At 46.1% G+C, this 16033-nt stretch overlaps 1 protein-coding gene across 1 annotated transcript in view; it reads right to left on the bottom strand.

The window, feature by feature from the left end:
* Positions 1 to 411: 411 nt before the first annotated feature.
* The window catches only part of KIF6 (kinesin family member 6), a 236775-nt gene continuing 221153 nt past the window's right edge, over positions 412 to 16033 (bottom strand). Inside the window, exons 20-22 of the mRNA XM_069768316.1 lie at positions 8401 to 8472; positions 3925 to 4031; positions 412 to 1365 (exon numbers count right to left, since the gene is read on the bottom strand). Coding sequence (XP_069624417.1) covers positions 1349 to 1365; positions 3925 to 4031; positions 8401 to 8472 — 196 coding nt within the window. The 3' untranslated portion in view covers positions 412 to 1348. The remainder of the gene's footprint in view (positions 1366 to 3924; positions 4032 to 8400; positions 8473 to 16033) is intronic.

Genomic DNA, 16033 nt, shown 5'->3' on the forward strand with positions numbered 1-16033 from the left:
GAGGTTTCAGTAGAGTTTAGTGGGTTGGAAGCCGGATCGTGGCCAACATAAACGTGAGTTGGATGAGAGATGGGATTGTAGCTGCCATGGAGGACGGCTCTGATGGTTGCATATATAAAGTAAGAAGAGATGATGCCAGAGTTTGGTGATACTTGGAAGGAATAAGGTTATATAAGAGCACATGTGTGCACATATATCTGTATATGATACATTAATGGAGGATGCAATTAAGTAAATGCAGCCGGAGATAATCTGCAATCACGAGGAGACGTAAACAGATTTTTTCTAGTTAAAAGAAAAAAAATCAATGTGTTCTCCAGATAAAGCCGATTAGATCTCGCGCTCCGCTTCCTGCTCTGCGGGTGAAGTGATGATAAACTGGTGGAGGCCACACGACTCACAGCGAAAGCAGAAGATTCCATAAAGTTTATTACAATCTACAGTAAAAAAAGTACAAAGTAAAGAAAGTACAAGGAGACAAAATATGGCGAAAATGGCAATAAGCCCGGCGACAGGCGGGACAGCACCGATTATCTGGAGTGATGGCCGATGAGATGAACGGCCAGATATCGGGATTATGGGGGCCATCTAGCTACGCTCTGACCCCCTGACCCCCGCGCGCGCTCTTAGCTAATGCCGATACTTATTGACAGAACTTGACATCAGGATCTAAATCCTCGGGGGCATTCTGAGTCTCCAAGTGAACAGTCGCTTTTCTTAAAGTTTGGCAGTAATAAGATGGACGAATCTTGTGATTTCGGGAGGGATCGGCTTCAGGATCTTCTGACCCTCGCAGTTTTTTTCTACTTTCAAGTAAAAGCCGATCTGCCGCGCTCCGGACGGTTTCCTATAACTCATAATACCGTCATTCCCAGAACTGGTTTCCTTAAGAATAAACCTGGTTTAGTGCAGGAGACGGGTTTACAGTGATTTTCAGATTACACCATTGATGCAATGTAATTGTGATCAGATCCTGTGCGGCCCGATCCTCCGCTGGCACCGCCTGGTCCTCCGCCGACACCACCGATCCTCCGCCGACACCACCGATCCTCCGACGACACCACCGATCCTCCAATGACACCACCAATCCTGCGCCGACATCGCCCGATCCTCCGCCGGCACCACCGATCCTCCGCCGACACCACCGATCCTCCGCCGGCACCACTGATTCTTCGCCGGCACCACTGATTCTTCGCCGACATCGCCCGATCCTCGCAGGCACCACCCGATCCTCCGCCGACACCACCGATCACTCCTCATCTCACCCCCGGCCCTGCACTGGATCTCTGCTGGGAGGTGACAACTCGCTGATGAATCTGTCGTATGGTGGAGCACAGGTGATGGGAAGTCACTGGTGGCTAGAGCCTATGGATGACAGTGACACAAGGGTTAATGGCGGCATAAACCACAAACATCTCACACCTAGCACGCCAGGCGTCCGCGGATGGTAAAGGAATCCTATTATACCGCCACAGCACTGTGCCCACGTCACAGCTCCATGCTGCTTTATACAACTTGTCAAGTGAATAAAACGTATATGATAAAATGTAGTAGCAGAATTGTGAATGCAGCTCTGGAAGTGACTGATGTGTAATATCTAATGTAGCAGCAGAATTGTGAATGCAGCTCTGGAAGTGACTGATGTGTACGATCTAATGTAACAGCAGGATTGTGAATGCAGCTCTGGAAGTGACTGATGTGTAATATCTAATGTAACAGCAGGATTGTGAATGCAGCTCTGGAAGTGACTGATGTGTACGATCTAATGTAACAGCAGGATTGTGAATGCAGCTCTAGAAGTGACTGATGTGTACGATCTAATGTAACAGCAGGATTGTGAATGCAGCTCTGGAAGTGACTGATGTGTACGATCTAATGTAACAGCAGGATTGTGAATGCAGCTCTGGAAGTGACTGATGTGTATGATCTAATGTAACAGCAGGATTGTGAATGCAGCTCTGGAAGTGACTGATGTGTAATATCTAATGTAACAGCAGGATTGCGAATGCAGCTCTGGAAGTGACTGATGTGTACGATCTAATGTAACAGCAGGATTGTGAATGCAGCTCTAGAAGTGACTGATGTGTATGATCTAATGTAACAGCAGGATTGTGAATGCAGCTCTGGAAGTGACTGATGTGTACGATCTAATGTAACAGCAGGATTGTGAATGCAGCTCTGGAAGTGACTGATGTGTAATATCTAATGTAACAGCAGGATTGTGAATGCAGCTCTGGAAGTGACTGATGTGTAATATCTAATGTAACAGCAGGATTGTGAATGCAGCTCTGGAAGTGACTGATGTGTACGATCTAATGTGACAGAAGGATTGTGAATGCAGCTCTGGAAGTGACTGATGTGTATGATCTAAAGTAACAGCAGAATTGTGAATGCAGCTCTGGAAGTGACTGATGTGTAATATCTAATGTAACAGCAGGATTGTGAATGCAGCTCTGGAAGTGACTGATGTGTACGATCTAATGTAACAGCAAGATTGTGAATGCAGCTCTGGAAGTGACAGATGTGTACGATCTAATGTAACAGCAGAATTGTGAATGCAGCTCTGGAAGTGACTGATGTGCCATATCTAATGTAACAGCAGAATTGTGAATGCAGCTCTGGAAGTGACTGATGTGCCATATCTAATGTAACAGCAGAATTGTGAATGCAGCTCTGGAAGTGACTGATGTGCCATATCTAATGTAACAGTGACAGATGTGTACGATTTAATGTGACTGCAGATTTGTGAATGCAGCTCTGGAAGTGATTTGACACAATACAACTGCAGGATTATAATACAACTATGGAGATGATTTGAGTATAAAAAAAACATACAGTAACAGAACGGTTATGAATGCAGCTCTGGATGTGACTGTAGTATAGCACAAAGTAACCATGTGATTGTAGCTGCAGCTCTGGATGTGACTGGCATCTGAGACCTAATGTAATGGCCGGATTGTGTGATGTGTTTTCCTATGAGCAGTGGAAAAACACTTTGCATGGGTCAGCGGGATGAGCGGAGCCTTCAGAATAATCAGCGGCACAATGATAAATGCGCGGTATTAAGGAGGGGAACGAGTCAGTGTGATCAGAGTAATGAGCCGGAGAGCGCAGGTGGCGGCTTTACCACCGGCCGCTGTCATCTCCTCCGCTGGACATAATGTGTCAGCCACACTGTGACCACAAGCGTTCAGCACAACCAAGCCACCAGGGGGCACTGCTCTAAAATAGTTTATGTGTACTAAGCTTTCAGGCCACCAGGGGGCGCTGCTTCAATGTAATGCTTCACATACAGACATAGGGTACAGGGATGTGCATGATGAAGAATCATGGCCGTATTGTACAGTAACCTGGCGATTCCTGACGGTGGAGTTCGCCCCGGTCACATGACCGCGCAGCGGTATTATTATGACGGATAAGGGGGGCCTGAGTGCCCCCCATACTTACCTGCCCCTCTCTGTGTTTACATGATAAGCTGTGACATAATCCGATGCCCGGACACCATATGCTGCCCGCGGCCATGGAAAGATCGGAGGAGGAGAGCCTGGTAAGTGTTTACTGCAGATGACGAATCTTCCACGAAAATAAGGCGGCTCCTCGTGAGCGCAATATCGGCAGCAGCGGTTTAGAGAACGCTCAGTCCTCCCAAATACAGATCTACCCAACCATGGCACAACCTGCGAGTCTAGGGCGAGGCCAGTAATGGCGCCATGTCATGACTTACTGGTATGCAAATGAGCCCTCTGGTATATACCTAATTTACATAAATCTCCCAGGAAGCATTGCCTGTGAGACACCACACGAGTTGATCCCCCCACCGTCCCCCCGCTGATGGACCTGCTCTGTCACTGGTCCTAAACCCGTCACCTCCATACACCTGATCAGGGCACGTAGGGGCGAGGGCGACCTCAATATCGCCATCACCTGTTCTGTTCAGCAGGTTCTGCCGCGCTCTGACAAAGGCTAAAATATCAGCATCCACCTGGCTGTCGCCTGTGAGAGGGATGGGAGCGTCTGCGCCTCGGGAAGCTCTGGAATGACACGCAATGGAAGAAGGGTTCATTTACACATGGAAAATGTTACACTTACATGTATCTTCTATGGTAATCTCACATTGCAACATGTGAGAGAGCCAGAGCCAAAGCACTACACAGAATAAATAGTTACTTTATGGCAGCTGAAATTCTATTATTCTGACGATTGGTGACTGTATTAATCTGTATGTAGTGAGCTCCCTCTAGTGGTGGCTGTATAAATCTGTAAGTAGTGAGCTCCCTCTAGTGGTGGCTGTATAAATCTGTATGTAGTGAGCTCCCCCTAGTGGTGGCTGTATAAATCTGTATGTAGTGAGCTCCCTCTAGTGGTGGCTGTATAAATCTGTATGTAGTGAGCTCCCTCTAGTGGTGGCTGTATAAATCTGTATGCAGTGAGCTCCTCCTAGTGGTGACTATATAAATCTGTATGTAGTGAGCTCCCCCTAGTGGTGGCTGTATAAATCTGTATGTAGTGAGCTCCCCCTAGTGGTGGCTGTATAAATCTGTATGCAGTGAGCTCCTCCTAGTGGTGACTATATAAATCTGTATGTAGTGAGCTCCTCCTAGTGGTGACTATATAAATCTGTATGTAGTGAGCTCCTCCTAGTGGTGACTATATAAATCTGTATGTAGTGAGCTCCCTCTAGTGGTGACTATATAAATCTGTATGTAGTGAGCTCCTCCTAGTGGTGACTGTATAAATCTGTATGTAGTGAGCTCCTCCTAGTGGTGACTATATAAATCTGTATGTAGTGAGCTCCCCTGTTGTGAATTCCGCTCTTGGGCTCCCTCCGGTGGTTGTAAGTGGCACTTTTGTGAGTTCTGCTCTTGGGCTCCCTCTTGTGGTTTCTAGTGGTATGGCTGCTCCTTGGAGTTAGCTGTATTCAGCTGCCTCCACTTATCTCTTCTGCTCGGCTATTTAGGCCTGGCTGTTCCTTCAGCCAGTGCCACTTGTATATGGTTCCTGGTTGGATTCACATCTCTTTGGATTTCCCTGTTATCCTGACCAGTTCAGCAAAGCTAAGTTTTTGCCTGCGCTTTTCTGTTCACAGATTGTGGACTTATCCGTTCAATGCTTTCTATTTTTGTCCAGCGTTATCAGTATGAATTAATTCTGTCTTGCTGGAAGCTCTGGGAAGCAGATTTACTCTCCACACCTTTAGTCAGGTGTGGAGATTTTTATTTGTAAACTCTGCGTGGATTTTTGTAGTGTTTTATACTGACCGCACAGTATTCCATCCTGTCCTATCTATCAAGCTAGACTGGCCTCCTGTTCTCATCCTGGTTTCATTCTGTGTATGTCTTTTCCCTCTCCACTCACAGTCATTATTTTTGGGGGGCTAATCTATCCTTTGGGGATTTTCTCTGAGGCAAGATAGTTTTCCTGCTTCTGTCTTTAGGGGTAGTTAGCTCTTAGGCTGTGACGAGATGCCTAGGGAGAGTTAGGAGCATTCCACGGCTACTTCTAGTGTGGTGTTGAGCTTAGGGACTGCGGTCAGTACAGTTACCACTTCCCTCAGAGCTCGTTCCATGTTGCTCCTAGACCACCGAATCATAACACTCCCCCTAGTGGTGGCTGTATAAATCTGTATGTAGTGAGCTCCCTCTAGTGGTGGCTGTATAAATCTGTATGTAGTGAGCTCCCCCTAGTGGTGGCTGTATAAATCTGTATGTAGTGAGCTCCCCCTAGTGGTGGCTGTATAAATCTGTATGTAGTGAGCTCCCTCTAGTAATGTCTGTATAAATCTGTATATAGTGAGCTCCCTCTAGTGGTGACTATATAAATCTGTATGCAGTGAGCTCCTCCTAGTGGTGACTATATAAATCTGTACATAGTGAGCTCCCCCTAGTGGTGGCTGTATAAATCTGTATGCAGTGAGCTCCCCCTAGTGGAGGATGCATAAATCTATATGTAGTGAGCTTTCCCTAGTAATGTCTGTATAAATCTGTATGTAGTGAGCTCCCTCTAGTGGTGGCTGTATAAATCTGTATGCAGTGAGCTCCCTCTAGTGGTGGCTGTATAAATCTGTATGCAGTAACATAGTAACATAGTAACATAGTTAGTAAGGCCGAAAAAAGACATTTGTCCATCCAGTTCAGCCTATATTCCATCATAATAAATCCCCAGATCTACGTCCTTCTACAGAACCTAATAATTGTATGATACAATATTGTTCTGCTCCAGGAAGACATCCAGGCCTCTCTTGAACCCCTCGACTGAGTTCGCCATCACCACCTCCTCAGGCAAGCAATTCCAGATTCTCACTGCCCTAACAGTAAAGAATCCTCTTCTATGTTGGTGGAAAAACCTTCTCTCCTCCAGACGCAAAGAATGCCCCCTTGTGCCCGTCACCTTCCTTGGTATAAACAGATCCTCAGCGAGATATTTGTATTGTCCCCTTATATACTTATACATGGTTATTAGATCGCCCCTCAGTCGTCTTTTTTCTAGACTAAATAATCCTAATTTCGCTAATCTATCTGGGTATTGTAGTTCTCCCATCCCCTTTATTAATTTTGTTGCCCTCCTTTGTACTCTCTCTAGTTCCATTATATCCTTCCTGAGCACCGGTGCCCAAAACTGGACACAGTACTCCATGTGCGGTCTAACTAGGGATTTGTACAGAGGCAGTATAATGCTCTCATCATGTGTATCCAGACCTCTTTTAATGCACCCCATGATCCTGTTTGCCTTGGCAGCTGCTGCCTGGCACTGGCTGCTCCAGGTAAGTTTATCATTAACTAGGATCCCCAAGTCCTTCTCCCTGTCAGATTTACCCAGTGGTTTCCCATTCAGTGTGTAATGGTGACATTGATTCCTTCTTCCCATGTGTATAACCTTACATTTATCATTGTTAAACCTCATCTGCCACCTTTCAGCCCAAGTTTCCAACTTATCCAGATCCATCTGTAGCAGAATACTATCTTCTCTTGTATTAACTGCTTTACATAGTTTTGTATCATCTGCAAATATCGATATTTTACTGTGTAAACCTTCTACCAGATCATTAATGAATATGTTGAAGAGAACAGGTCCCAATACTGACCCCTGCGGTACCCCACTGGTCACAGCGACCCAGTTAGAGACTATACCATTTATAACCACCCTCTGCTTTCTATCACTAAGCCAGTTACTAACCCATTTACACACATTTTCCCCCAGACCAAGCATTCTCATTTTCTGTACCAACCTCTTGTGCGGCACGGTATCAAACGCTTTGGAAAAATCGAGATATACCACGTCCAATGACTCACCGTGGTCCAGTCTATAGCTTACCTCTTCATAAAAACTGATTAGATTGGTTTGACAGGAGCGATTTCTCATAAACCCATGCTGATATGGAGTTAAACAGTTCTCATTGAGATAATCCAGTGATTATCTCCCTCTAGTGGTGGCTGTATAAATCTGAATGTAGTGAGCTCCCTCTAGTGGTGACTATAAATCTGTATGCAGTGAGCTCCCCCTAGTGGAGGATGCATAAATCTATATGTAGTGAGCTTTCCCTAGTAATGTCTGTATAAATCTGTATGTAGTGAGCTCCCTCTAGTGGTGGCTGTATAAATCTGTATGCAGTGAGCTCCCTCTAGTGGCGGCTGTATAAATCTGTATGTAGTGAGCTCCCTCTAGTGGTGACTATAAATCTGTATGTAGTGAGCTCCCTCTAGTGGTGACTGTATAAATCTGTATGTAGTGAGCTCCACCTAGTGGTGGCTGTATAAATCTGTATGTAGTGAGCTCCCTCTAGTAATGTCTGTATAAATCTGTATATAGTGAGCTCCCTCTAGTGGTGACTATATAAATCTGTATGCAGTGAGCTCCTCCTAGTGGTGGCTGTATAAATCTGAATGTAGTGAGCTCCCTCTAGTGGTGACTATATAAATCTGTATGCAGTGAGCTCCTCCTAGTGGTGACTATATAAATCTGTACATAGTGAGCTCCCCCTAGTGGTGGCTGTATAAATCTGTATGCAGTGAGCTCCCAATAGTGGAGGATGCATAAATCTATATGTAGTGAGCTTTCCCTAGTAATGTCTGTATAAATCTGTATGTAGTGAGCTCCCTCTAGTGGTGGCTGTATAAATCTGTATGCAGTGAGCTCCCTCTAGTGGCGGCTGTATAAATCTGAATGTAGTGAGCTCCCTCTAGTGGTGACTATAAATCTGTATGTAGTGAGCTCCCTCTAGTGGTGACTGTATAAATCTGTATGTAGTGAGCTCCACCTAGTGGTGGCTGTATAAATCTGTATGTAGTGAGCTCCACCTAGTGGTGGCTGTATAAATCTGTATGTAGTGAGCTCCACCTAGTGGTGGCTGTATAAATCCATAAACCTGCACAGTGACAGAGCCGCAGTGCAGTCTGTTGTTACCTGTGACTGGATGTTGGCCTCTGTAATCCTCTCTGGTGGCTGCTGTCGGCTGGATCTGCGTTATCTGGGAAACTACAGAACAGAATTCAGAGGAGTCGGAGAAGTGTTAAAATCAATGTCTAACCCATGGAAATAATAAGGTGTCACTCTTCACTAGGGCTTCCCCCTAATATACCCAGTGATCATCAATAGACTTCAGTTCAGCAGGACCTGCATTACTGCTGTAATCCACAAGGTGGCAGGGGAGATCCATTCTGGTGTATGGCTGGTTACAGGGCCGGAGGGTTTTCTGTTCTGGAAATGATCATTATTCTTCATTGTTGTATCTCATCTGTCTGCAGATCTAGGATGGGGCAGAGCTGTGGGTCTGGGGATCTTTTACTATATATTTTTACTTAGTTCTGACATTTTATTTTCCAGCAGCTCCAGCTCGTTTAGATCTTACATCAGTGCACTGCAGTGCTCCTCTGCCAAGCTGCTAAATACAAATGTCTGCAAACTTCACCAGGCAGAACTGAGAATGCAGCTCTGGATGTGACTGAAATAAATTATAAAAGCAGCTCTGGATGTGGCTGGAGAATAAGAATTATTATTGCAGTTCTAATTGTGAGGAATATACGACATGATGCAACACAGGATCAGCAATGTAACGGGGTTTACCAAGCTGGGGTACCTCTTTCAGTACCACCCCGTGTTTCAGGAGGTCCACTCTGCTTTGGCTGGAGTCTGAATGAAGGACGCTGGCTGGAATTCCTTGGTTACATGGACGCATATAAAAGATCACTGCTTCTCCACGTATTTCCAGTCTGACAACACTTTACTCACAGGACACAGAATATATCACACAGATACAGAGGGCAGGCCAATAGAAAAGCGGCAGGCCAGACATACATTACAATAGCTGCAGTTGGCCGGAGCCTGCCGATATTTACTGTGGGAATTACAAAGGTGGGGGAGGACAAAAGGGGAATATCGTGTCCCCTCTGCCCAGGGGCGCAGCCTGTGGGCTGATGCATTAGGGACATGCTTCCCACATGGAACCTATTATACATACATATAACTGACAAGGTGTGCTATAAAAAATTGACTTATAATCCCTTGTCTACATTTAGAACACAGTTGCAATTGATCATAGATCGGGCAGCAGAGATGGAGGTGATCACAAAAGAATTGGCTACCGCTTTGGTGGTTAACGAACCTACCATCCCCACCCTCTACCTGGTGCCCAAAGTTCATAAGAACAGCACTGTACCACCCGGACGTCCTATTATCTCTGGACGGGGGAACTTCTTGGAGCATGTCGGTCGATGGATTGATTCTATCTTGCAACCTTGCGTGGAGAGTCTTCCATCATTCATTAAAGATACAGGTGCTTTCCTCAAATTAATTGATGGTATTGAGCTTGACCCTGGGTCCGTCATGGTGGTTGCTGATGTTGAATCACTCTATACCAGCATCAGGCACCATGACGGCCTCAGGGCGACCAAATATTTTCTCAATATGTCCAATTTTTCTATTTCTTTTCAAAATTTTGTTTTGGAGTTACTTGAATTTGCTTTGACTCATAATATTTTTTCCGTTCAAGGGGTGCTTCTTCCTACAGCTCCAAGGAACGGCTATGGGGGCGGCCTTTGCGCCGTCCTATGCCAACTTGTTCCTTGGACTGTGGGAGAGGGACCTCTCCCTGTCAGATCCTGCCTCGTCTGTTGACCGTGTCCTTCTTTGGACGGGGTACATAGACGATGTTTTCATGATCTGGCAGGGTTTTACATTTTCTTTACAGGAGTTTATGAGTTCCCTTAACGACAATTCAATCAATATACGCATTACTTACCATCATGATAGTCACAGTGTCGAATTTCTGGATGTCTTAATTAAGCGTGATAACGCTAATTTATTACAAACTGACATTTATAGGAAATCCACTTCCACCAATTCCCTTCTGCACGCCTCCTCTGCCCATCCAAGACATGTTGTTCAATCCGTACCCACCGGACAGTTCCTCCGCCTTCGGAGGATCTGTTCTGACACCAAGGACTTTGAAAGGCAAGCTGACGATTTCAAAAAGAGATTTTTCCAAAGGGGGTACAGCCATCGTATGGTCAAAAAGGCATATAATCGGGCTAGGTATTCCTCCCGCCATGATTTGATGTATAAATCTAACGCTAAATTATCTGATGGGAAGATTAGATTTGTTACAGATTATCACAATCAATTCCCAGCTGTTCGAGCAGTCCTTACCAAATCATGGCCTATCCTACGTATGGATCCTATCCTGTCTAAATATTTACCAAGTAGACCTGCTATTACTACAAGAAGGTCCAGAAATTTACGTGATCTTTTGGTACATAGCCACTATGCTGGTAATACTAAAACTACTTTTTTGGACCAATATCCACGTAAATTAGGTTGTACCCCGTGCGGACATTGCGTGGCCTGCCCTAATGTGGAGAAATGCAATTCCTTTTTCAGCTCTGAGAGATCTAGGAATTTTGATATCAGGAAATCCATTAATTGCACGTCACGCAACGTCATCTATTTTGCCACATGTCCCTGCGGGCTAATATATATTGGATTGACTACTCGCCCCTTCAAGATCCGGATTAGGGAACATGTTCTGGGGATAACAGCTGCAGTTGGGATCTCGGACCCCTCTGGATTAAAAACCATTCCCTGGCATTTTTTCCTTCATCATAATTGTGATGCTACTCTTTTAAAGATTAGGGGTATCGATACAATAGAAACCAATATCCGCGGTGGTAAAATATCGCAACGTCTTGCTCAGCTCGAGTCCCGCTGGATATGGAGGCTGGGTACTCTACATCCTAAAGGACTTAATGAACAAATTAGTTTTGTCCCATTTTTGTGATACCGTCCTGCTGCATTGTCGGTCTTTTCCATCTGTGCTGTAACAATATGTGTGCTTTTATTTTTATTTTTGTGTATTGTCATGTTTTTAACTTGTTGTTATTTTTCCACTCTTAGTCTGTGGTCCCGCCTTCCCATTTCGTTGCTTGACTCATCATCCGATTCATCCGTTGGAACATTTATCTGAAAATTATTCGATGTCTACATCATCCACTACTGTTCTCAAATATATAATACATGTAACTGCTTTATTCAGCATTGGTTTTGTTATTGTTTATACTGTTCCTTATAGTTTCTCTATATACAATATATGTAATTGTTTCATCTAGTATAGGTATCGGTTCCGTGGTGTGTCTATGGTATATTGACGTATGTGCCACACTTAATGTTTTCTTGAGTCAGGTTTGGCTCACTTACTTTTTTGCTGGGCTGTGTGTGTGCGCATGCTCGCTCTGCCCGCCTCGTTCCTCGGCTTTCTGTGTCTCCATAGTGACGCGGTCCCTGCCGTGCTACCCGCACTGCAGCTCCGCCTCCCTTTGACGTGGACGCCGACGTGCGAGGTTCGGGACTTGAGTGCGCATGCGCCGCCTTGATTACAGCCCGCTCCGCTTATTTCTTATTTCGTCAATACCGTTCATATTAGTCCTTAGGATATCTATTCTATTATTAAGAATTAGTATCATTATATTACGTTTTTATATCCTTCCGGTACTAACACACCGCATCACTTCCGGTTTTGGGTGATTGGTCGAGTTCCCCTTTTTAAACTACACACTTTGTAGCATTACCACGCCCCCTGACGAAGGCTCCGCCGAAACGCGCGTCGGGGTGATGTGGTGATCACTGACTCTCTCCTGCACCCCTTCATAGCCACTCCTGGTGACCGCTCTTTGGTCCAATTTAGGTATGCGTTATTAGGCTACTACTACTCTGCCTGCACCTTTATTTTAGGTATTGTTTGTGGCTGTTATCCATCTTTTCATCATACCATTTGTTGGGGTAATTGAGATAATGTCAATATTGGATTACGTGTATAGAGCATGACTGCTATGTAAAATATATATCATCATTTCAGTTAATATATGTCATGTTCTATATAAATAATATGCATGATTCCTAGCCGCTGATCACTCATCCCATCCATCTTTGTTTACATGCACTTTGGTCTCATCTACCATTCCACTCTTGTTTTTAATAAATAAAAAATATTATGTATTCTAATAAAGTTATATTTTTTATCTAATTGCTGGCCCTTTGATCATCCTTTGTTCTTTTGGGTTTTTGTTTGATAATTGATGATTGGCCATCTACTCGTCCCATTGGTAGTGACAATATGACATATTATTACCTTCTCACTTTCTGATTTACATTATGTCACTCAGATTTTTGTTGGTTATTGCTTATACATATAACTGCGCAACATATTCTGGGTGCTGAGTGGTTCCGTAACACGTAACAAGTAAGTACCAGTGAAGATCAGATGTACAGCTCTGGATGTGAATGTAGTTAATGATTTAAAAATGCAGCTCTGGGTGTGACTGTAGTTCATGATTTATGAATGCAGCTCTGGATGTGACTGTAGTTAATATAAGATTGAATATAAGATTGATGAATGCAGCTCTGGAGGTGACTGGAATATAAGATTGATGAATGCAGCTCTGGAGGTGACTGGAATATAAGATTGATGAATGCAGCTCTGGAGGTGACTGGAATATAAGATTGATGAATGCAGCTCTGGAGGTGACTGGAATATAAGATTGATGAATGCAGCTCTGGAGGTGAGGAGTACATGACATGATGTAACCGAGTGCAGCTCTGCATCCAGCAGCACAGGGGTCAGGCCCAGGAGTCTATTACTGAGGCCGATACAGAGGTCTGCGCACAGCAGATCGGCCGCAGACGGATTATACGGATGAGGCCGCGGCGCGGAGCGAGCAGTAACACGTCCCTGGCTCCGCTGAGGGCCCCACATCTGCTCATCCGCTGCAGTGAGGCTGGAGGTGGAGGCCGCTCTGTGAGAAGCAGCAGATTAGTGAGGCCTGATCCATGTGGGAAGCGCAGGATGCAGCGCGCCAGATCTTGTCCCTGGGCAGGACGAATAAATGACGTCTACGATTCTGTATATACCGGGGAGGATGAATGAAGTGTGAAGATGTTCTGCAGAGTTTACTGTTTTAGGCAACTGCTTATAGAATCCTAGAGTCCTACAATTTTAGAGATGGAAGGGACCTCCAGGGTCATCCTGTCCAACCCTCTGCTCAAGGCAGGAGTCACTAAACCATCTCAGGCAGATGTCTGTCCAGCCTCTGAAGACTTCCATGGAAGGAGAACTCACCACCTCTCGTGGCCGCCTGTTCCTCTCATTGATCACCCTCACTGTCAAAATTTTTTCTAATCTCTAATCTGTATCTTCTCCCTTTCAGTTTCCTCCCATTGCTTCTGGTCTTTCCTTGTGCAAATGAGAATAATGATGATCCTTCTACACTGTGACAGCCCTGCAGATATTTGTAGACAGCTATAAAGTCTCCTCTCAGTCTTCTTTTTTTGCAGCTAAACATTCCCAGATCCTGTAACCGTGCTTCATAGGACATGTTATGCAGACCGATCTCACCATCCTGGTCGCTCTTCTCTGAACTTGCTCCAGTTGATGTCTTATTTAAAATGTGCCCAAAACTGGACACAGTATTCCAGATGAGGTCTGACCAAAGAGGAGTAGAGGGGGATAATGACTTCACGTGATCTAGACTGTATGCTTCTCTTATACATCCTACAACTGTGTTTGCTGTTTTTTTGCTGCTGCATCACACTGTTGACTCCTGTGCTTTCTGTGATCTATTAGTATATCCAAGTCTTTTTCACACGTGCTGTAGCTTAGGTCTATTTGTCCCATTCTGTAGATGAAATTTTAGTTTTTCTTGCATTTCTCCCTATTAAATACCATTCTACTAGTCGCTGCCCATTGTTCAAGCTTATCTGGATTTCTTTCTCTGTCTTGTCTGGTATTAGCTATTTATCTTAGCTTTGCATCTGCAAAATTGATTCAATTACCTTCAGTTCCCTTATCTAGATCATTTATAAAAATGTCGAACAACACTGTGGCCGGGACACAGCCTTGTGGTCCCCACTTGAAATGCTGTGGCCAGGACAGAGCCTTGTGGTCCCCACTTGTAACACTGGGGCCCGGACAGATCCTTGTGGTCCTCACTTGTAACACTGGGGCCAGGACAGAGCCTTGTGGTACCCAATTGGAACACTGGGGCCAGGGCAGAGCCTTGTGGTCCCCACTTGGAACACTGGGGCCAGGACAGAGCCTTGTGGTACCCACTTGTAACACTGAGGCCAGAGCAGAGCCTTGTGGTCCCCACTTGTAACACTGGGGCCAGGACAGAGCCTAGTGGTACCCACTTGGTACACTGGGGCCAGGACAGAGCCTTGTGGTCCCCACTTGTAACACTGGGGCCAGGACAGAGCCTTGTGGTCCCCACCTGTAACACTGGGGCCAGGACAGAGCCTTGTGGTCCCCACCTGTAACACTGGGGCCAGGACAGAGCCTTGTGGTCCCCACTTGTAACACTGGGGCCAGGACAGAGCCTAGTGGTACCCACTTGGAACACTGGGGCCAGGACAGAGCCTTGTGGTCCCCACTTGTAACACTGGGACCAGGACAGAGCCTTGTGGTCCTCACTTGTAACACTGGGGCCAGGACAGAGCCTTGTGGTCCCCACCTGTAACACTGGGGCCAGGACAGAGCCTTATGGTCCCCACTTGTAACACTGGGGTCAAGACAGAGCTTTGTGGTCCCCACTTGTAACACTGGGGCCAGGACAGAGCCTTATGGTCCCCACTTGTAACACTGGGGCCAGGACAGAGCCTTGTGGTCCCCACTTCTAACACTGGGGCCAGGACAGTGCCTTGTGGTCCCCACTTCTAACACTGGGGCCAGGACGGAGCCTTATGGTCCCCACTTGTAATGCTGTGGCTAGGACAGAGCCTTGTGGTCCCCACTTGTAACACTGGGGCCAGGACAGAGCCTTGTGGTCCCCACTTCTAACACTGGGGCCAGGACAGAGCCTTGTGGTCCCCACTTCTAACACTGGGGCCAGGACGGAGCCTTATGGTCCCCACTTGTAATGCTGTGGCTAGGACAGAGCCTTGTGGTCCCCACTTGTAACACTGGGGCCAGGACAGAGCCTTGTGGTCCCCACTTGTAAAACTGGGGCCAGGACAGAGCCTTGTGGTCCCCACTTGTAACACTGGGGCCAGGACAGAGCCTTGTGGTCCACACTTGTAACACTGGGGCCATGACAGAGCCTTGTGGTCCATACTTGTAACACTGGGGCCAGGACAGAGCCTTATGCTCCCCACTTGTAACACTGGGGCCAGGACAGAACCTTATGGTCCCCACTTGGAACACTGGGGCCAGGACAAAGCCTTGTGGTCCACACTTGTAACACTGGGGCCAGGACAGAGCCTTATGCTCCCCACTTGTAACACTGGGGCCAGGACAGAGCCTTGTGGTCCCCACCTGTAACACTGGGGCCAGGACAGAGCCTTGTGGTCCACACTTGTAACACTGGGGCCAGGACAGAGCCTTATGCTCCCCACTTGTAACACTGGGGCCAGGACTGAGCCTTGTGGTCCCCACCTGTAACACTGGGGCCAGGACATAGCCTTATGGTCCCCACTTGTAACACTGGGGCCAGGGCAGAGCCTTATGGTCCCCACTTGTAACACTGGGGCCAGGACAGAGCCTTGTAGTCACCAC

The sequence above is a fragment of the Ranitomeya imitator genome, chromosome 5 (genome assembly GCF_032444005.1).
Source record: "Ranitomeya imitator isolate aRanImi1 chromosome 5, aRanImi1.pri, whole genome shotgun sequence".
NCBI classification, from domain to species: Eukaryota; Metazoa; Chordata; class Amphibia; order Anura; family Dendrobatidae; genus Ranitomeya; species Ranitomeya imitator.